The sequence below is a fragment of the Capricornis sumatraensis genome, chromosome 4 (assembly GCF_032405125.1).
Source record: "Capricornis sumatraensis isolate serow.1 chromosome 4, serow.2, whole genome shotgun sequence".
NCBI classification, from domain to species: domain Eukaryota; kingdom Metazoa; phylum Chordata; class Mammalia; order Artiodactyla; family Bovidae; genus Capricornis; species Capricornis sumatraensis.
In genome coordinates this window covers 52,184,213-52,205,644 of record NC_091072.1, presented here as the reverse complement: position 1 = coordinate 52,205,644, position 21,432 = coordinate 52,184,213, and the positions used below count along the sequence as shown (strand labels likewise).

At 38.0% G+C, this 21,432-nt stretch overlaps 1 protein-coding gene across 2 annotated transcripts in view; it reads right to left on the bottom strand.

Moving 5' to 3' along the window:
- NAV3 (neuron navigator 3) overlaps positions 1 to 21,128 on the bottom strand; it is a 378,120-nt gene extending 356,992 nt beyond the window's left edge. For both annotated transcript variants that reach the window (XM_068970243.1, XM_068970244.1), the window contains exon 1: positions 20,886 to 21,128. In XM_068970243.1, the coding sequence (XP_068826344.1) occupies positions 20,886 to 21,128 (243 nt within the window). The remainder of the gene's footprint in view (positions 1 to 20,885) is intronic.
- Between the last annotated feature and the right edge of the window lie 304 nt (positions 21,129 to 21,432).

Sequence of the window (21,432 nt, the reverse complement as noted above, 5' to 3'; positions counted from 1 at the left end):
AGCATGATTGGTAAGAAAAATTAATGTAGCTGGATTTAAATTCACGTTATCATCCAAAGATACATATAATACACATATATACACAGAGACACACAACTGGATTAAAATCATCACACAACTGTATATCCCAACCTTTTCACTTACCTTTGAAAGTGAAAGTGAAGTCGCTTAGTCACGTCCAACTCTTTGTGACCCCATGGACTGTAGCTACCAGACTCCTCTGTCCATGGGATTTTCCAGGCAAGAGTACTGGAGTGGGGTGCCATTGCCTTCTCCAGGAGATCTTCCCGACCCAGGGGCCGAACCCGGGTCTCCTGCATTGCAAGCAGACGCTTTACCGTCTGAGCCACCAGGGAAGTCTCACTTACCTTTATGTAAAGCTAAATAAAGCTAAAAAAAAAAAAAAAACAAGCAACTGTGGTTTATTCATAAATTAAAATGTTGAGGAGGACACTTTCATTGACAACAATCATAAGAACAGATCAATGGGGTTTATTAAGATTTATTCAAATTCAAGTTCAGTATGTGCTTATAATATTAGCACTGACAAAAATTTACTAAAGATGTTTTACCCGCAAACAACAGACACAAGCAACCTTCCATTGTAAGAGTTAAGGAAACCATAGGCTCTTTGTCAGTAATGTTAGAGGAAGTACCCTGACTGAAACCGCCCACCCTGGCCAGGCACCATAGTAACTATTTGCATGAGTTGTTTTACGACAGGAGGTCCTGGGAAGGAACACGGAACTAAGAAGCCACCACCAACCAGAAGAGTTCAGGAGAGGTCGAAAGGAGACACCACATGTCTGACCTCCTCCCAGAATCCTCCTCTCTGGCTTCCATCTTGGCTGAACAAGGTGTGCACCACCAGGAAGGATTCTGAGTCAGAATGATTGGCTAAAGACAACCTGGAAACTAATCTCATCACCATAAAACCAAAGACTGTGAGCCACATGGTAGAGCTGTTCTCCTGGGCTCCCTTACCCTACTGCTCTCCACCCGGGTGCCCTTTCCCAATAAAATCTCTTGCTTTTTCAGCACATGTGTCTCCTCGGACAATTCATTTCCGAGTGTTAGACAAGAGCCCAGTTTTGGGCCCTGGAAGGGGTCCCCCTTCCTGCAATAGTAATACACCATGGGACTATCACTTGCTATTAATTTTAAATGTAAAGATATCATAACTAACTAGGCCATGTATAAAGAATATTCATGATGTTAAAGAGTCTAGAATCCATATCATACGTGGAATAGGCCTCTGCTCAGAAAGGAAAACAACAAGGATTTCTACATTAAAATGAGAGGTTTCACCATGTTACTTCAGAATGAAGTTGAATTCAGAAATAACGTGACACAAAACAAAATTGACACTACTTTTTAAAAATAGATAAGATTATCTGTCTTCTGCACAATGAGCAATTCTGCACATTTTAGTATATGTGTCTATGTATGTGTATTAAAAAGTAGCTATCAAACATATTATACATATTCAATTTTATAACAAATAATGTTTTCCATTAACAATTAATTATTATTGGTCTTTCATGACATATATAATAGACATTGAGCCCAGAATTACAAAATGTTCTAAACATCCTAGGAAACAATTACAGGAACTTGTGAATTTTATTATCATAATATATATTCATTATATTTATGTGGAAAGGCGTGTATTTTTGAGTGCATATGTTGGTCCTTATTAATCTCTATTTTAGTTGACATTTGGCTCCTGGTTCCTCCATCCACTGAAACAATGATATTTATAACTTCAAGAAGACAGAATTCAGCATATAACAAGGAACTCACAGCTCAACTGTATTTCAAATATTTTTTAAGTGACAAAGTAGTTTTGAATGTTAGGATTCTGAGAAAGCAGTTTCAAGATGGCAAAATTTCCTTTTACCAAGCAAATTGAAAACCTGAGCACAGAGTTCATAAGAAACACAATTCAGAGGATGCAGGAGGTATTTTCAGAGAGACCTATTGTCATGGTGAGAATTTTTAGAAGTTCAAATAGCAGGAAGGAAGCAAGGAGATTCAGAAGGGATATGTTTAAAATAAGACGCCAGAAGGATCCACATAGAAGCCCATGACTCCAGCCCCTGGAGAGCATTCTCAGGATTGACTGTTGGATAAGAACAGTTCCCAGGCAGGTTGCAGGTTAGAGTGAAAACTAAGAGAACTTGCGTCCCACTTCCTATGTGGTAGCTGGAAGGTGGCACTAGTGGTACAGAATCCGCCCGCCAATACATTGATGTAAGAGACTTGGCGTTGATCCCTGTGTCCGGAAGATCCCCTTGAAGAGGCCATAACAACTCACTCCAGTATTCTTGCCTGGAGAAGCCCATAGCGAGAGGAGCCTGGAGGGTTATGGTTCATAGGGTCGCAAAGAGTTGGACACCACTGAAGCAACTTAGCACACACGCACACAGGGCCAAAACACAGGGTGCTCGTGCTCAGTGGCTAAACTGTGTTCGGCTCTTTGCAACCCCCTGACTCCTCTGTCCATGGGATCTCCCAGGCAAGAAGACTGGAATGGGTTGCCATTTCCTCCTTCAGCAGATCTACCAGACCCAGGATCAAACCTGTGTTTTCTGTGTCTCCTGCATTAGCAGGTGGATTCTTTACCACTGAGCCACTTGGGAAGCCCTAAACACAAATGCCTCTTGCCAAAATCCATACTGAAAATACAGGGGAAATGGCAATAGGACGCAGGCAGACAGAGTTTGAAACAGCATTCCTGATGTGCACTGAATCCAGAATTTCTCCATCCAGCGAGGGTCTATGAAAGTGAGGAGAGGGCCATGTCCCCAAAGAGAGCTGGCATTAGGGGAAGGCAGATGCAGGGTCCAGCAACGGTCACTAGCAGTGGGTGTCCACATAGTAGGCAAAGCCCAAGTCTCAGCAGGAATTGGCACAGCAAGCCGAGAGCTGTGTGAGGTCACCACAGCACAGAAGAGTAAGGATCCAGATGGTTGCCAGCAAACCTGAGAGCCTTTCCCATTCCCCGTTACAACTTAAAGACACACACAGTTTCCTCAATATACTGTGTTTACCTATCAGATGATGCCATTTAATAAATGAGAAAAGAGGAGAGAAACCTCACAGAGAAAGGAAAACAGCACTGATAAGAAGATTGACCTTCCAATTAATAAATAACTAATGAGGCATTCCTAAATAAACAAACAAAAAAGCGGGGGGGATCTAATTTAGGTTTCTCCCATCATCATCTATTTCTTTTTCTATCACTATCAGCAGGAATTGATGTTTTGAAAACAAGGTGAGATGTATTACAGAAAATGCAGAATTATATTTTCTTACACATTGGAGAAAGTAATGTATCTTAAAGCCTTGTAAGCTCAACATATAAATTACAGAGCACTTGGCTGAATTTACTACACTACAATGGATCTCTGATTACTTACAGGAAGATCCAGATCATACATCATCCTAGACAAGGAAAACTGTGTTAACATCCATAAGCCTACCCTGGTGATAGGGCATGGGCATTGTTGCAAAATAGAGCAAGCTCATCAATTATGTTTTAACTGACAAGGAAATCAAAGAATGCCAAGATAATATGAGGTGTTAGAGTTTGCTTGGAACATCTCCCAACTCCCTACTGTTCCTCCAGCACAAAGCTATGGCTGGCTTCCTATGAAACAAGGAGTCTTGGATTTGATATTAAAGTCATATTCATTTTTCTCAAGCAAGATTCTTAGGGCAACCTAAATAAACGTTAGCAACAACTGGGGCACTCAGGTCATAGATTTGTATATTCACTTTTTAAGAGGACATGGCTTTAAGATAGGCCATTTCAATTTGCTGGGTCTTGATTTTATCAACGTACAAAAAACAGATAACTTGTATTAGAAGGCCATCCACTATTCATATGATGTGTGTGTGTTAGTCACTCAGTCATGTCTGACTCTTTGCAACCTCATGGATTATAGCCCGCCAGGAACCTCTGTCCATGAAATTCTACAGGAAAGAACACTAGAATGGAATGTCATTCCATCTCCAGCAGATTTTCCTGACTCAGGGATTAAACCCAGGTCTCCTGCACTGTAGGAAGATTCTTTACCATCTGAGCCACCAGGGAAGTCCTATTCCTATGATACATATGATGATATAGAGACCTATGAAACCACCACTGAACTGGGATAGAGTCACTCAAGATGAACTAGAACACTAAAGCCAGAATTAAGAAGATTTTGATCCTCAATCACTAAAATAGCAGAAATATACCCAAACAGTAGAGCCAATATTTATATCCAAGCAACCATGAATAGGAGAAGGCAATGGCACCCCACTCCAGTACTCTTGCCTGGAAAATCCCATGGATGGAGGAGCCTGGTGGGCTGCAGTCCATGGGGTCACTAAGAGTCAGACACAACGAAGCGACTTCACTTTCACTTTTCACTTTGATGCATTGGAGAAGGAAATGGCAACCCACTCCAGGGTTCTTGCCTGGAGAATCTCAGGGACGGGGGAGCCTGGTGGGCTGCCGTCTATGGGGTCGCGCAGAGTCGGACACAGCAGCAGCAGCAGCAGCCATGAATACTCTACAGTAGCTCTTTTTGAAACGAAACCATCACAAGGCAAATGACAAAAACCATTATTAATTTTTTAACTCAAAAACATGTTCTAAATCTTACTGCATGCAGGATGGTATATTAGGAGTCTCAGGGGATAGAAACATGAATCAGTAAGACTCTCCTTAAAGTTAGAGTTTAAGTGAGAAATTTCATTTCAACCAGATAAGGAAGAACTTTGAATGAATGCCAAGATTCCCAGACGTGCTATGGAAGATTAATTGGTCAACAGCATCTAGGAAGGACTAGCATCACTTTTACAGCCACAAAAATCACAGAAAATACTGCTATTGTACAGTCATTCCTGAGAGAGTCAAAACTTACGATCTATAAACCTCAGCAAACTGGCAAATATAGCACAGTCTCTTTTTTGGAACATATATCTAATCGAATGGCATCACGCTGAGAAGACTGATGGTTCAGTCTTTATTAAAGAAATTTATCTCTATTTACCTGGGTTCTGCCCTCTAAAATAAAGAACAGCAATAAAGTTTAAATCATCTAGTGTTCCAGAAACATATGGCAAAAGTAGCGCACATTTTGTTCAATAGATAAGATGATATGTGCCTTTTTATCCTTTATACGACTGCCAGGATAAACTGTGTTTAGTAAATTATGTGCTGTATTAAAAATGGTGTGAGCTCATTATTTATTTTTCATACTGGAAGACAAAGTTCCAATATGTCTTCAACTTGACTATTGCTAGCAGAGAAAATTTTCATTTACCTGAACTAAAATACTTGGCATACAATGGAAGGAGGGTAAGGACTTCTCACTGACTTCTCCCATTAAGCATTCTTGGGAAAACCTGAGATATACTCCACAGAATGGATTTTATATTCATTCAGCAGCCCAGCTTTGCAGCTAGTAGCAACATTCATAGGCTTTACTCAGAGCAGTTCTGTTATTTTAACATGGCTGTTTCTATTTATAAAGTTACACAATCCTTTTGGTTCCTTCTTCCTCCCTGTCTGAGACACAGTTTACAGAAAGAAACCACAGTTATTACATAATTGTATTGCCAGGAAATCCAAGTGTTGTTTTCTGGTAGAGAGAATAAGACCCGCACCTTGACTTACAGCTTACTCATCTTAAATCACATCTGTTTGGGGGACTTTCTCCTGGCTCAAGAATGTCCTCTGAAGTTTTACTATATTTATTAGAATGCCATTTTTGCTGTTATGACTAATTCATGTGGTGGTTTTACAGATGTCCTGTAAATGAAAGCCCACTATACAACAGGAAGTACCAATAGCCAAGTCCTTTGGAGAGGAGCAACAAATTCACCAGAGGATCCAGGTGGTAAGACATGAACAAAAGGTTTACTTAGCTACACTTGAAAAGAAGAAAACAAGAGACAAGGCAGACATTTGGACTCGCTCTAACTCTTTCAACTCATGGGCAGCTGCTCCAGCTGAATGTGTTCATACAAGTCACCATTGTGAGGGGGTGGATAGAGACAGGAACTAGCCTCTGGAAGGCAAAACAAGCTATGAACACGACAGAACAAACACAGGGATATGATGTCTGAGATTTTCTTGTAAACCCTGAAAATATTAAATTTAATTAAAAATTTAATGACTGTTTGATCAAGGATGCAGAAGAGAAAGGGATATATCAGTGCGTGTGATACCCTTACTCCAAGCAGCATCTTCTCTCAAATTGCACCCAGAATGAGTTGTAGATAGTTGTCGACACCTGGCCCACTCTCAGCCTAAAAGGATTTCTTTCTTGCTGAAACCTCTGCAGCCTTATCTTTCAGTTGTATTTTATCTTCTTGCGTTTTAAATTCTCTCAGCTTGCCTCACACACACCAGACATAAGAGCTAAACAAAATGTGTTTAGTGCCTGAGGGAATTAATTTTCTGCCTGGGATAACTAGACAAAGTGTGATGCAATTCCTCCCCTGAATTTAAAATGCTTTAAGGCAATCATCCTCATCCAATAAAAACAGAGGGAAAACGGGTGACCTTAAAAGACATTTTTCTGAAACCTAAGATTCTCACACACACACACACAAATGCTTCTGATAATTCTGGGTGTAGACAGATGCTCTCTTCCTCTCTGTACTTCCCCAAGTTTTTGTCAATGGGCTATTGTTAAAAGTGTGGACTTTCTCCCAGACCACATCCTGTCTATCTTATGGAGAAAGACACTGCTGAAGTATATTGAAAAGTCCTGTTTTTCCGAGTGTGGAGAGAAAACAAATTAACCTCAAGATGATAGTTCCAAATGCAACTCAGAACTGTGGAACTTATGTTGGAAATCACCTGATGAACGCAGGGAACTATGTTTGTTTCAATGACAACCCTAAGTCTTTCACACAAAACGAAACCACAGGGCGCTCACTGCTGCCTACATTAGAGTCGGACACGACTGACGTGACTTAGCAACAGCAGCAGCACAAATGGCCGAGGTAAGAAGGGGCAGATGCAAACACCTGAACCTCAAAACAAGAGTCGTTCCTCGCACAACTAAAACCTCCACAGAAACTACCTCTAATCTGAATAACTGGCATTCAGGAAAGAACATGGTCTGTCAAACTGAGTCTGACAACGAACCCTTAATTAAGTAAGGTGATATTTTAAAATCTATCAATATAAGACACATTTCAACTACTACCAAATTAGAATTAATAATGAGATAAAAGTGAAATAAAAGCAAAGAGAGGAATAAGAACATCGGATTCAGAATTAGGGTGACCCATCATCCCAGTGTGCCCTGGACTGAGAGATTCCGCGAACAAAAAATTTCAGAGCTGAAAATCAGGACAGTTCTGGGAAAACCAATACAGTTGCTCACCTATGTGAACTGAATTTTTTTCATCTTAATGGTTCCTTATAGAAGGTAAGGAGAAGGGGAGAAAACAATAAGTAAAATTTGGAATAAAAATGGTATCAAGAAAATTGTTATTTAAATTATACAGTAAGATCTCCCTATGCCCCTACAAAATATTTCTTGCACACCAAAGAGCAGGCAAAGATGTGAATCTCCTAAGGAAATATTAGCTCATGCTTTGGGCATTGATAAAAACATCACTTACTTTAACCTTCACATATCAGCAGCTCCAAAGCTCAGTTCTAAATGTGTAGATGACCTTTAGCAACTATACAAAACATCACAGAATAAATTTTATACACCAGTCTTTCCTCTAGCTTTATCTTATTCTATTGTTCTTTCCTTCTTATGATCCTATTTTATTCACACATGTTTTGAAGTTATGTTGCATTTTTTTTTAATTCTATTAAAGCTTTTTTTTTTTTCAAGAGAGATAGGATTTGAACTGGCGGCACTAAATGGAGAGCAATTTCTCCTGCTCCAAGGAGACAGACAATGTCTGGAGACATTTTTTGATTGTCCCAACTGAAGAGAATCAACCTGTTTGAAATTTAAAGAAAGAAAAAAAAAAATACTTCAAATGTATAATAAACACTATGATTATTGGAAACCTGAATTATCAATATAATTGTTTCTGATATTTCTAAGTAATACCAAAGAGGAATTTAATGTTGCCCTCAATAATAAACATAAATTCCTAAAGACTCATAGTTGTTGTTAGCATATTTCCCACAAAGCCCATCATGTTAAAATGAGCTTTCACACACACACACACGCACACTTCCTTTTACATAATAAGCATAAGTAGTTGATGATGGACTAATCAATAGATACAGGAAATAGGATCCATGACATAGACACAGAAGTAGAACTTGGAGCGATTTATTTGTGAAATAGCAACCTTGTTTTCGAATACAATAGATTTAGCTTGAATCAGAGGAAAAGAGCAAAGGGCACATATTGTTGGAGATGATAACCCTTGTGTTCAGTGGAAGAAGGGGACACACAAGTGTGGATATCAAAAAGCCAGCCAAAGGAAGGAAAAACCAGCTATAAAAAGCAGATGGTTTGAGGAGAAAGGAAACGTAAAACAGAATCCAAAAAAGTATATGGGTCAAAATAATAACATAAATGATTCTGGCAAAAACAGTGCTCTGTAGAAATGCAACAAATGGCTAAAAACAGAAAGGCACAGCGAGATTAAAAATGTAAGCATTCAGGGGCAATAAAGAGAAATACCTATTACCTGCATATTTTTCAGAGCCTAAAAGCTGAGCAATTTAAATTGATCCATGCTAAAGCTAAACAGTAAATACTGACAAAGATTAGTAGAAACCCGAGTAGACAGCCCCAGATGTACAATTAAATCTAAAGACCAATTAAGTCATTTAGAAATTTATGTTGCATTTCAAAAGAGGTTGTTTCATACACTGTTCTTTGTATTTGCTCACCAAGGTCTGAAAGGATTGCAATATGAGTTGCTTCTCCCAATACTAGCGGTGGATTTGTCAATGACCCATTCATACACTGCCACCTGGTCCACTTTGGAGCCAATGTGTAATGTGCCTGCAGAGCTAGGAGGTGTCTTCTGGCTGAGAAAGCAGATATTCCCTAACACAACTATGCAGCCACACATTGGACATCTAGAAGCCACCGAACGCCTCCTTCCTGCTCCTGACTCCCTTCCTGACTCCAGCCCAGCTCTACATTCCACTTCTAGAATTCAGATCTGATGCTCTGTCGGCCCTTCTGGCTCCCAGCTTGATGGAGAGTTTCCAAATCCAACAAGAGGAAAATGCTACAAGCTGAGTAGTAAAGCAAATAGAAACAAGGGCACAGGATCAAGAGAGAGTTGCCTTCAGGATGTAAGTTTGGATCAGCCGGGTTGAACAGGAGAAACTTAAGATGGGTAGCAAAATCATCAAGCAGGAAGCAGCCTGTGGAGTGACGATACTGCTGTTATTACTGATATATGGTGCATTTGTGTACATGGGCCTGGTCTATTTTTTAAAGCAGAATTAAATACACAGTATTTTCTTTCTGTACATTGAGTAATTTGAATATAATTATGGTCCTCCACTCAATCAATGTTTTGCACTTAAAGACAATGTCCTTATATCAAGAACTTTTGGACAATCTGGAAACCACTTCTGGGCACCTAAGAGTATTTCTAATATGGCAAATTTTGGCTGATTTTGAGCATCTGACTAATTAGGCAGTCATAGGCTAATTAAATTCTGGCTAATAGTTCACCAAACCATTTCCAGATGTGTGGCTAGGCTATATTTCCTGGCCTTTCCAGCAATTAGGTATCCTGTGATAGGGTTCTGGCCAACAGAACTGAGTGGAAGTGAGTTCTGTGGAATTTCTAAGCCTCTTACACAATCCTCTATTTTCTCTCTTTCAGTGATGGTTAGCTAAAGGTAGGATGGTACAACCACAAGTTAAAAAAAAAAAATCTGATTTCCTGAGTTACCATAAACCTATGTCAGCAAACTTTCTATAAAGGACCAGACAGTAGATATTTAAGGCTGTACTGTCTCTGTTGTAACTACTCCACTCGAGTCCCACTGCACAAAAGCAACCACTGACAGCACAGACACAAATGTGATAGCTGCATCCCAATAAAACTCTGCTTACTAAAATTGGGTGCCAACCCAGATTTGACCTATGTACCACAGTTTGTCAAACCCCAATATTATAGAACAACTGAAAGATTGAAAAATAACCTCCTACTGTGTTAAGCCACAGAGCCCTTGAGTTTATCTGTTAGAGAATTTAGCATTACCTTAACTAACCAAACAAAATTTTCTAACACATGTCATGATGGGAACCTGTGAACGTGACACCCCACAGGTTTTCAATTCTACAAGAGTCCTTTAAAACATCAAAATGCAGCAAAAAGAGATGGCCTGCTGTTTTTGTTTCTTTCTTTGTTTTTTCTCTGTGATGGAGACTGTATCATCTTATTTTATGGTGGAAACAGGTAAATTTTTGCCACCATCTTCCCATCTCCAGGCAGACTTGTAACACTTTTTAACAAATCATTCCATTTACTGGGAACAGTGGGGAAATCCTGCCATGCATTCAATTAATGATCTCTCCCACAGATATTGAATTTCTCCACTGGTTCTAACGAGCGGGAATCCAAAGAAAAGCATTTCTCAGAGCAAAAATGGAGCAAAAGTGGGAGGACAAAGAGTTCAAAGTGAAAACTGTCAAAACTTAATTCAGCCCTCCTGCAAGCATCCACATTTTTCTATATTTTCCCATTATGTGATTGAAGCAACAAAGAGAAGAAATAATAACATTGATTTTGACTGTGGTTTATAAATTGTTATGAGAGAGAGACAGAGAGGGAGATTGAAAAGTAAGGACCTAAGGGTCATATAGACCTACGTTGGCATTCCTGCTCTATTTTGACATCTCTCTGAGCTCAATTTCTACATATATTTAATTGTAATAATAATAAATTTGGTATAGCATCCAGCATGTAGTAGGTACTCAGAAAGTATTAATAATTATCATTAGTTTTAACTGCTACTTGCTGCCAAATTCACAAATTATCATTTCCAAATAAACCGTAAATTTTTGTTTGAATTAAAATTCTTCAAAACACAGTGTGTTTTGTTGATAATTAGTACGTTAATTCAAAAAGTTATACCTTATTTCACTAGACTTGTCCCTCTTCCATCACTCTTGAGAGGGTTAGACAAAAGTTTGATCCATTACACATTCCTAAACTTCTGTATTTCCAAACTCTCTTTTTACTGGATATTTCTATATTTTATTATTTTATCCTCATCTTTCTAACATATAGACTTAATCATGTCTCTTGATATCCTCCCGCTATCCTCTACAGAATAAGTACAAACTACTTATGGAGCATTTAATGTCACCCTCCCATTGCCTCATCTCAACTACATCTCTCTTATCTAAGTTTTAGGATTGCTGAATAATCTATAGTTTTCTAACCATAGCACAGTATTTCATACCTTGGTAGATGCTATTCTCCCTAAAATGTTCCTTATTCTGTATTTATTTGGCTAAACAAATCCAGTCTTCAAAACATGGTTGAAATGTTACTTTACTCATGCATGGAAATTAATCACTATTTCCTTTGTTCTACTAACAATACTTAATATTGCCGATCTTTATACTAAAGTATTACATATTTTAGAGTATTATAACAGGTAATACATTGACCACCAACTATACATGGTGGCACACAGTTTATAGGCAATAAATGTCTCCTTTATTCTTCAGAGCAATTTTATGTGGTTAGTTTATATTATTGTCTCCATTTTATAGATGAAGAAGCTGAGGCTTAAGTATTAATTGACTTGCCAGGGCCACTTCATTAATGAATACTGGAGTATTCTAAGTTGACAATTGTGGCCAGCAGATGTTAAATGGTACAAACAGGATGGAAATAAGAAGTAAATGCGAGCCAAGAAGAGATGTCTTTTTAAAAGCCATTAGTAACTTCTCAGAAAACAAAATTTAAAATCAAGAAAAGTAAAGCAAACATAAAGCTTGGAATAGTGGCAATAAACACAAACTACTCTTTAAAGAAATGTAGCTGCAAATAATAATAATTAAATATTAGTGTTAAAATTAATGAATATATTTAATGTTTAAACAATTAATAATAATATTGGTTGTTATTATTATATAGTAAAGACCTGAGCATTTTCAGAAGCTGATTCTAAAGCAGTGCTTCTTAACTGAGTTTGACTTCACCTTCCCCACGGGCACATTTCACAACATCTGGAGACACTTCTGGTTGTCACAACTGGAGGATCCTACTAGCATGCAGTAGATAAAGGCCTAACTTCCGCTAAATGTCCCATGATAGTACGATTGCTCCCCCACATCACAGAACCATCAGGTCCAAAATGTGATGAGTTTGAAACATACTGGTCCAAAAAAAATCCACTGAAGAGAAAGACTGAATAAAAAGAGAAATGTGATAACTGACAGGACAAAAATCACGAAGGAGAATAAAAGGGGTACATGACAAAACTATTACCCTTAGAAAAACTTTACCAAGAACTGCTGTCCTCGGTTCTCTTTTATTTTTTACAGATACAGAGATTGAAGTCGAGAGAGTTTAAATAACTTATCCTTTCAAAATCTATCAAAAGTTTAATTCAAATCTTTGAGCTCCTAATTTGATGTTCTTTTAACTATGCCAGCTGGTATTTTAAGTTCAAGATTGAGGGTAATTCCTGGAGACATGATAGCATAAATAAATATCAACTATAGAGCAATTATTTTATTTACAAATTAATGACATACCTATTGATTGTATGTTTCCATAAACAATATATTAAGCACCTTCATTTTTATTACAGGAAAGAAAAAATGTCTATAACACTGGAAAGGAAGAAGCTAAGAAGAATGCATTTAGCAAATTGTCATCAAATATTCACTCAACAGTGACACCCACAGAAGAACAATTTACAAGTTGTATGAGATTCTGAATTACATTTAATCACAGATAATTTACCCCAGAAATTCTGGTAATTTCACAGTTTAAAACATTACATATAATTCTTTAAAGACTTTGTAAAGCACAAACTAAAATAATAAATTATTACACTGCCACATTTCTATAAATTGTTACTCAAGGGAAAGAAATATACGCTACTGAAAATCTGAGTCTTCAGCAAGCAGAGAAAAAGTTAAAATTCAGAGATCATTACCATATTCTTTACACTATTGCTGTCACAAAGACAAAAACAATTAAAGCAACTGTTAATGGCTTCACTATAAAACTTGGAGCATGAGCTATAATGAGAAAAGTAAATCACCATGTTTCTTTAAATACAAATAATTAAATGTGCAAAACACAGCAGAACTAGGCAAAGCAGGGGGAACCATCTAGAGAACAGAGGGCTGACCTATGCAGCCACGGGCCTGGCCAGCACTGCAAGTGCTGCTGTGTGAGCGAGCCCACAGGAGTGTCCACAGTCCTCAGCAACCAGGCATCCTCGCCATGAAAGAAACAGCTGGAGGCCAGAGACCGCCCTCTACTCTACTGACATCTGCTGCTCTGTATTTCTATCATGGGATTGCTTTTATATATCAATATTTTTGTTTTTCAAACAATTTGATGGAGACCATGTGTCAACTTAATTGTCTTCTGATCATTCCAGGAACTTGGACACACCAGTGTTTTATTTGCAACTCACTAGCAATGCTAATTAAATATTTAAACCTTATCAATACATATAGAAATTAAGTCAGCCAATAGCCTTTCTTCCCTTCCCCTGGCACCACAAGGAGTCCTCCTTGCTTGCAGTGTTGTTTATTGGTAAGAACAGCATTTTCTGGAACCACAATCTGAAACCATATTCTACCACATTGAGATACTGGCAAGCAATTTAATTTCAGTTTCAGTTTATTCGTCTGTAAAATGGGGATAGCAACAGTACTTATATCATAAAGCTATTGCAAGGACTGAATGGAATACTCCATGAAGTGCTCAGTCCAATAAATGGCATCTAGCAAACCTCTGTAAGCATTAGTTAATATTAGTCCCTTTCCACTCTGATTTCTCTGAAATGTCGTTGACAGTGTAATTTTGTCTCATTTTTACATAAGAAGAGACTCCTTCATTGTCTACCAAATGCCTCCATCTGCCTACATCTATAATCTGATCCCCTAAACTGTTTCTTTTCATTAATAGTCTGCTTAAATTATAATGGCTTTCCCACTTGGTATCCCTCTGTGAAATCCTCTCCACAAAAGAATGCATTAAATTCCAACTACTTGATGATGAAGTATTTTTTGAATGTTCCAGCCAAATAAGATTTCTATCCAATGCAAACTCTGACAAAATAACTTCCCTCATTAGCAATATTATCCATATATTTTCTTGTCTATGTCACAATTTCTGTTTTTTTTTAATATTCAGTTTAATGCTTCTCAGTATCTTCTGTTCTCAAAGCATTAGTTTTGGGACTATATGAACAAAATAGTAAGAAGTGATCTCTCCCTTGATTGTTCTTACAACTAATAGGGTAAGAATATTAATCAAACCTCCATTCTACTATGTACAAGTATTTTCTTTATATCTCCCCAACTGAATGTAAACTTTCCTTCTTTTTAACCTGCAAAACACTTATTCTTTTCTTTGACTTTGGAAGTAAGTCTTTCAGAAAAGGTGAAATTTGGAGGAAAAAGTATAAATAGAATATTGCAACTATATCATGAAGAGAGAATGTAACATAAAGGCAAAAAAAAAAAAAAAGGCATTGTAGAGACACATCTAGATTCAAACTCTGGATTTTGACACTAGTACTTAACTGTTTGATCCTATGCTGGTTTCCCACTCTATCTAGGCCTCAGTTTAATCCTCTGTAAATGTGGATACAATGCCTTCTTTGAAACACTGTGAGACTAAAATGAGAAATTTCCTATAAAGTACAAGATCAGTTCAGTTCTGTTCAGTCACGCAGTCATGTCCGACTCCTTGCAATCCCATGGACTGCAGCATGCCAGGCCTCCCTGTCCATCACCAGCTCCTGGAGTTTACTCAGACTCATGTCCATTGAGTCAGTGATGCCATCCAACATCTCATCCTCTGTCATCCCCTTCTCCTCCCACCTTCAATCTTTCCCAACATCAGTCTTTTCAAATGAGTCAGTTCTTCGCATCAGGTGGCCGAAGTACTGGAGTTTCAGTATTAGCATCAGTCTTTCCAATGAATATTCAGGACTGATCTCTTTTTGGATGGACTGGTTGGATCTCCTTACTGTCCAAGGGACTCTCAAGAGTCTTCTCCAACACCACAGTTCAAATGCATCAATTCTTTGGTGCTCAGCTTTCTTTAAAGGCCAACTCTCACATACATGCATGACTAATGGAAAAATGATAGCTTTGAATAGATGGACCTTTGTTGGCAAAGCAATGACTCTGTTTTTTAATATACTGTCTAGGTTGGTCATAACTTTTCTTCCAAGGAGCAAGTGTCTTTTAATTTCATGGCTGCAGTCACCATCTGCAGTGATTTTGGAGCCCCAAAAAATAAAGTCTGACACTTTTTCCATTGTTTCCCCATCTATTTGCCATGAAGTGATGGGACCAGATGCCATGATCTTAGTTTTATGAATGTTGAGTTTTAAGCCAATTTTTCCCCCTCTCCTCTTTCACTTTCATGAAGAGCCTCTTTAGTTCTTCTTCGCTTTCTGCCGTAAGCGTGGTGTCCTCTGCATATCTGAGGTTACTGATATTTTCCTGGCAATCTTGATTCCAGCTTGTGCTTCTTTCAGCCCAGCGTTTCTCATGATGTACTCTGCATATAAGTTAAATAAGTAGGGTGACAATATACAGCCTTGATGTACTCCTTTTCATACTTGGAACCAGTCTGTTGCTCCACGTCCAGTTCTAACTGTTGCTTCCTGACCTACATACAGATTTCTCAAGAGGCAGGTCAGGTGGTCTGATATCCCCATCTCTTTCAGAATTTTCCAGTTTGTTGTGATCCACACAGTCAAAGGCTTTGGCATAGTCAACAAAGCAGAAGTAGATGTTTTTCTGGAACTCTCTTGCTTTTTTTGATGATCCAATGGATGTTGGCAATTTGCCTTTTCAAAATCCAGCTTGAACATCTGGAAGTTCACAGTTCACATACTGTTGAAGCCTGGCTTGGAGAATTTTGAGCATTACTTTACTAGCGGGGGAGATGAGTGTAATTGTGCAGTATTTTGAGCATTCTTTGGCATCACCTTTCTTTGGAATTGGAATGAAAAACTGACCTCTTCCAGTCCTGTGGCCACTGCTGAGTTTTCCAAATTTGCTGACATATTGAGTACAGCACTTTCACAGCATCATCTTTTAGGATTTGAAATAGCTCAACTGGAATTCCATCACCTCCCCTAGCTTTATTCGTAGTGATGATTCCGAAGGCCCACTTGACTTCTCATTCCAGGATGTGTGGCTCTAGCTAAGTGATTACACCATTGTGATTACAAAGTACAAGGCAGATGCTCAAAAATTTATTTTCTATAATAATATTAAAAAGGTAATGCATAGGCAATCTAAGAAAGAAGGGGTGAACAAGCCATGTGTGAAAGAAATTAAAAATGAGAATAGAGGTAATATGTAGGTGACAGATCAAGCTGAAAGGAGGCTGGGCATTTAAAAGTGAAGACCAGTTTTCAGTGGTAGGTCGGCTAAGGAACTTTCACGAACAGGGATGTCTAATGCTTAATCACACGATATTTGCTGAACCATGACAATGTATAACACTCTCTCTTAACCTTAATCTACAGATGTTTAAGTATGATCTCCTAACCAATGCGTCTCTCTTTCTCATTTGGGTGAACACCCAGGAAGAAAAGAAAAGCAGATCCATACGAGGAAAGACACTAGAAAATTCAAGAAAGGTTGAAAGTCAGAACAAGAGGTAGACAGAAAAAAGTATAAATCCTTGAAATATCATGGTGGAATATGAAATCGGGACATGAAATCTGTAATTAAAGCTATTTATTTTTTAAGACCACAATGAGCTATCATCTCACACCTGTCAGAATGACAATCATCAAAATGAACACAAATAACAAATGCTGGCAAGGATATGAAGAAAAGGGAACCCTTTTACTTTGTTGGTAGGAATGTAAATTGTGGAAAGCAGTATTGAGGTTTCTAAAAAAACTAAAAACAAAATTACCATATGTTCCAGCAATTGCACTCTTGGAAAACCTCTCAAGCCCAAATTTATAAAGATACATGCACACCAATGTTCATAGAGCATTATTTACAATAGCCAAGATATGGAAGCAACCTGTGTCCATCAATAGATAAGTGGACAAAGAAAATGCAGTGTACACACACACACACACACACACACACACACACACACACACACACACTACTCAGCCATAAAAAGAATAGAATTTTGCCATCTGCAGCAACATGGATGTACTTGGAGGTCATTATGCTAAGGAAAATAAGTCAGACAAAGACAAATATCCTATGATATGACTTGTGTGTAGAATCTAAAAAACACATTGAACCAGTGAATATAACAAAAAAGAAGCAGACACAGATATAGAGAACAAACTAGTGATTACCAGTGGGGGCCGGGAAGGGGAGAGAGTATTTAGTAGGTATGGTATAGGTATGGGCTTCCCAGGTGTTGCTAGTGAGAAAGAACCCACCTGTCAATGCAGGTTCCATCCCTGGGTTGGGAAGATCCCCTGGAGAAGGAAATGGCAACCCACTCCAGTATTCTTGCCTGGAGAATCCCATGGACCTAGGAGCCTAGTGGGCTACAGTCCATGGCATTGCAAAGAGTTGGACATGACTGAAAGTGACTTGGTACTAAGCACACTTAGTACAGGTGTAATACAGTTAAGAAATACAAACTATTAGGTATAAGATAAGCTAGAAGGATGTATTGCACAACATGAGAAAAATAGTCAATATTTTATAATTATGAATGGAGTATAATCTTTAAAAGTTGTGAATCACTATATTGTACACCTGTAACATATAGTATTGTATAGCAACTATACTTCAATTAAAAAAAGAAAAAAAAAGAACAGGGAGTCTAATTTGACTGAAAAAGGTTGGGATAAGCAAGCATAAGAAAAAGAGTAGCCAGATGGAGCTAAGATAGAAGTGACACCAATCAGAGGACTGAACTATAAGACAGGAGAATTAGCTAAAGTCTTTTTTTCTTTTTAATCAGAATGGTAAATATTTTGAATAGATGTGATAGAGAATCCCTGGGGAAGGGACCAATTTGGAATTATTACAATAACTGACAGAAAACTTAACAGGGGTCAAGCTTGTGCACAAAGGAATCAATGAAGATGTGCATAAGGGGATAAACACAAACTGCAGTACAGAAGCAAAATCTCCAATCTCTAGCAAATATGGAACATGGAATAGCAATGTTTATTATCAGAAGTTAGACTGGGAAATCTAGATTAGATGCCTGGAATGTTGGCATATACACTAACCAAAAACAAGCACAGGAGAAGGGAGTACCAGATTGACGATCCATTTCTGACACTGCCATATACAGGTTTGTTTTCTCTCACCAAACTGTGAGGCTGCTCAGTGCAAGGACTAGCCAAATACTCCACTTAAATGTTTCTTAACGATAGTCATCTATTGTGGGTACTATCCATGGTCTCTTTTCCTTAGAAACAGAACCCATAATTTTCACTTGGGCACATGGTTACTTAGAATAAACTTTACATTTTCCAGTCTCCACTACAACTAGATAAGGCCTTGGAACAACAAAATAGGCCAAATGGATGTGGAAGAATCCTTAATGAAATAGGACATGTCTTTTCAATTGAGTGCAAGTCAGTTATCCACTCAAGACGGAGAGATGGATGCCAAAATGATGATGGTGAACAAAAAAGAGGGAGCTTGGACTCCCCGACAATCTCGTGAAGTCCCCCTGCCAGTCATGGAGCACTTACTTCCAGAGAGCCTTTAAATGAAAAGGCCCGAAACCCCTATTTTAATTCTGCTATTGTTAGGTTGCATCTTTGTTTAAACAATTTGTAGCCACATCTAATTTTCTCTAATATAGCTACCTTGATCATGTTTGCTGTTTTCTTTAGGTTAATTTTTTCAAAGGTTTATGTAAGTCTTTATTCTTTTCTAACATTTAGAAATATTCTGGAATGCTGACCAGGCATTCTTTCCATTTGATTGAAAAATTTTTAATCTGATAAGTGACATGGTAAAAACATCCTTATAAATACAGCATTACTTACCACAGAGTCTTATTGGAATATCAGATGTATGACTGATATGTTCACTAACCAGAGACCAACCAAAATTCTCTTGTGAACAGTACTTATGGTGGTCAAGTCTTAGGCCAAGGCCATTCATCAAAGTAGAAGCTGGACTAAACCTGCAGAGATTATAGCCATGGTCAGGAGAGAAAAGTGGTTTCTCTTCCATCTAGATCAGACAAGCCATTGTCGGTACATGGAATTTTAGAAGAGAATGGCATCCATTTGCTTTTAATTATTTTCATAAAGGTAAATATTTTTTAGTCTTTGGTAGTTTACACTTTCCTAATTTCACCTTGAAATGTTTATTTTGGGCTGAGAACCCTAAGCCTGAAATTAATTACTTTCTTTTAAGTGATTTTTGTTGGGTAGAAGATGCTGTCCTAAAACATAAAAGCAATAACTGTAGGACTAGAAGCACTTTAAAAATCATTCATTCTAAGTCATATGTTTTACAGGCGGAATGGTCCAAAGAGACTCATGAACATAACTAAATCTTTCTCCGTATAACTGTCTTTTCATTCATTGATTCATTCGCTCATGTGTTAATCCATTCAATGACTATTTAATTGTTAGGCATAAAGGATGAGGAGAGGAAACTGTAACAGAGAATAAGTTCCCAGGCTCTACATATTTTCAGTTTAGTGGGGATAGAAATAAATTATCCAGATAATTAAAACTTAGTATAAATCAAGACGTTGCAATCATTGCTACAGATGAATGACAGAAGACGGAGGGGCAGGAAAGGTAACTGGCAGAGACTTTATGAAGAAAGTTGCACTTTGCTGGACCTGAGAAGATACGAACAAGTGAGGACAGACTGGACATTTCAGACAAAAGGGTGACTTTCTTTTCAACTTGTACAGTTGATTTCTGTACAAAGACTTTTTCTTAAATTATTTTTAACAGACATGTGGGTGGGAGAGTAAAATCAACTCATTCCAAAGGAGTCAGAGATGAGAATGGTAACTTTGTAAAGCTGGACACCCAAAGTTAATGCTGCATTAAAAAGTGATGCAAAGTATAAAGGAATTCCTGCGAAGTTCACCAACGAAAGGGTCATGCTACCTTTCAGCATCTGGAGAAAACGAGTGTAGTATGGTTTAAAACCCAAGAGCTACTGTTCACAAATGTCATAAATTAAATGACTGAAAAAGATGTCAGTAATGAGTAAAACCGGGGTTTCAATTTACAAGCGAAAACCCAGACAAATGTGCAGTATCAAGGAAAAGCATATTTCATTTTCTTCTATATTGTAATGAATTAAGCAGGCTAGGATTCACATATCCAGTCAGAAAGTGTATAAAATGCAAATGATTTAGAGAAAAGTGATGGTGTCTGTATGACTTTTCACAAATAAATCTAATTTTTACTTTATAATGTATGTGAAAAATAGCTCCCCTTTACCTCATACTTGTGATCAATTATGGTTTTCAGTAAGAGAGATATCTAGGATTTAACAAGGTACTTCATCAATAAGTAGTTCTGATAACACAGGCATATTCAGAGAAGTCTGTTCATAACTTTCACAACAACTGCACACAGGCTTATTGACTATACGAACTGCTTAACTTTTTTACACCCATATTCCTCTACTGCTCTCCAATTCACAACTTGCTTTATATGCTACCTAACAGGAAATCTGCATTTCAGCTTTAAAGTCTGCAGGTAACCTTTAGTCACTAACCTTGCTGTCTTCTGTCTCCTTAGCTTTTCCTTGGAGGATTTTCTTCTCTTCAAATTCACAGTTTGATCTGAAGGTGAGCTGACAAGAAAGCATGGAGCTCTCTAATTCAGTAAGTTCCAGAGGTCTCGAAGAAGAGCGCTGTGACCCCGTGGTGCCAAGACTTGGTATCAGAAGAGCAGTGTGAACAGGCTTTGACCCAACAGCTGGCTGCCTTAGTTTTGAGGCAACCCCAAGTACAGGCATGGCTTCTATAAAAGTATCTTCTTGCTGCCAAAGAAAATGCTTCTAACCTCAGTCTGGTAGACTCCAACTTTAGTATTTCCAGAACAAATACTTTAAACAAAACTAGCAGTCATCATGATTTAAAAAAAAAAAAAAAAAAACTAATAATATAACTTTCAGGAAGAGGCAAAACGTCCCTTCATCTTTAGTTAAGTTTGTTTCTTGCTGGCTTGAATTCTCATGTTTTCATTCTCTCATATATTCATTCTCTCTCCACTGTTCAGTGCGTCACTGCCCATGCAATATTAAATACTCCTTTGGGGAG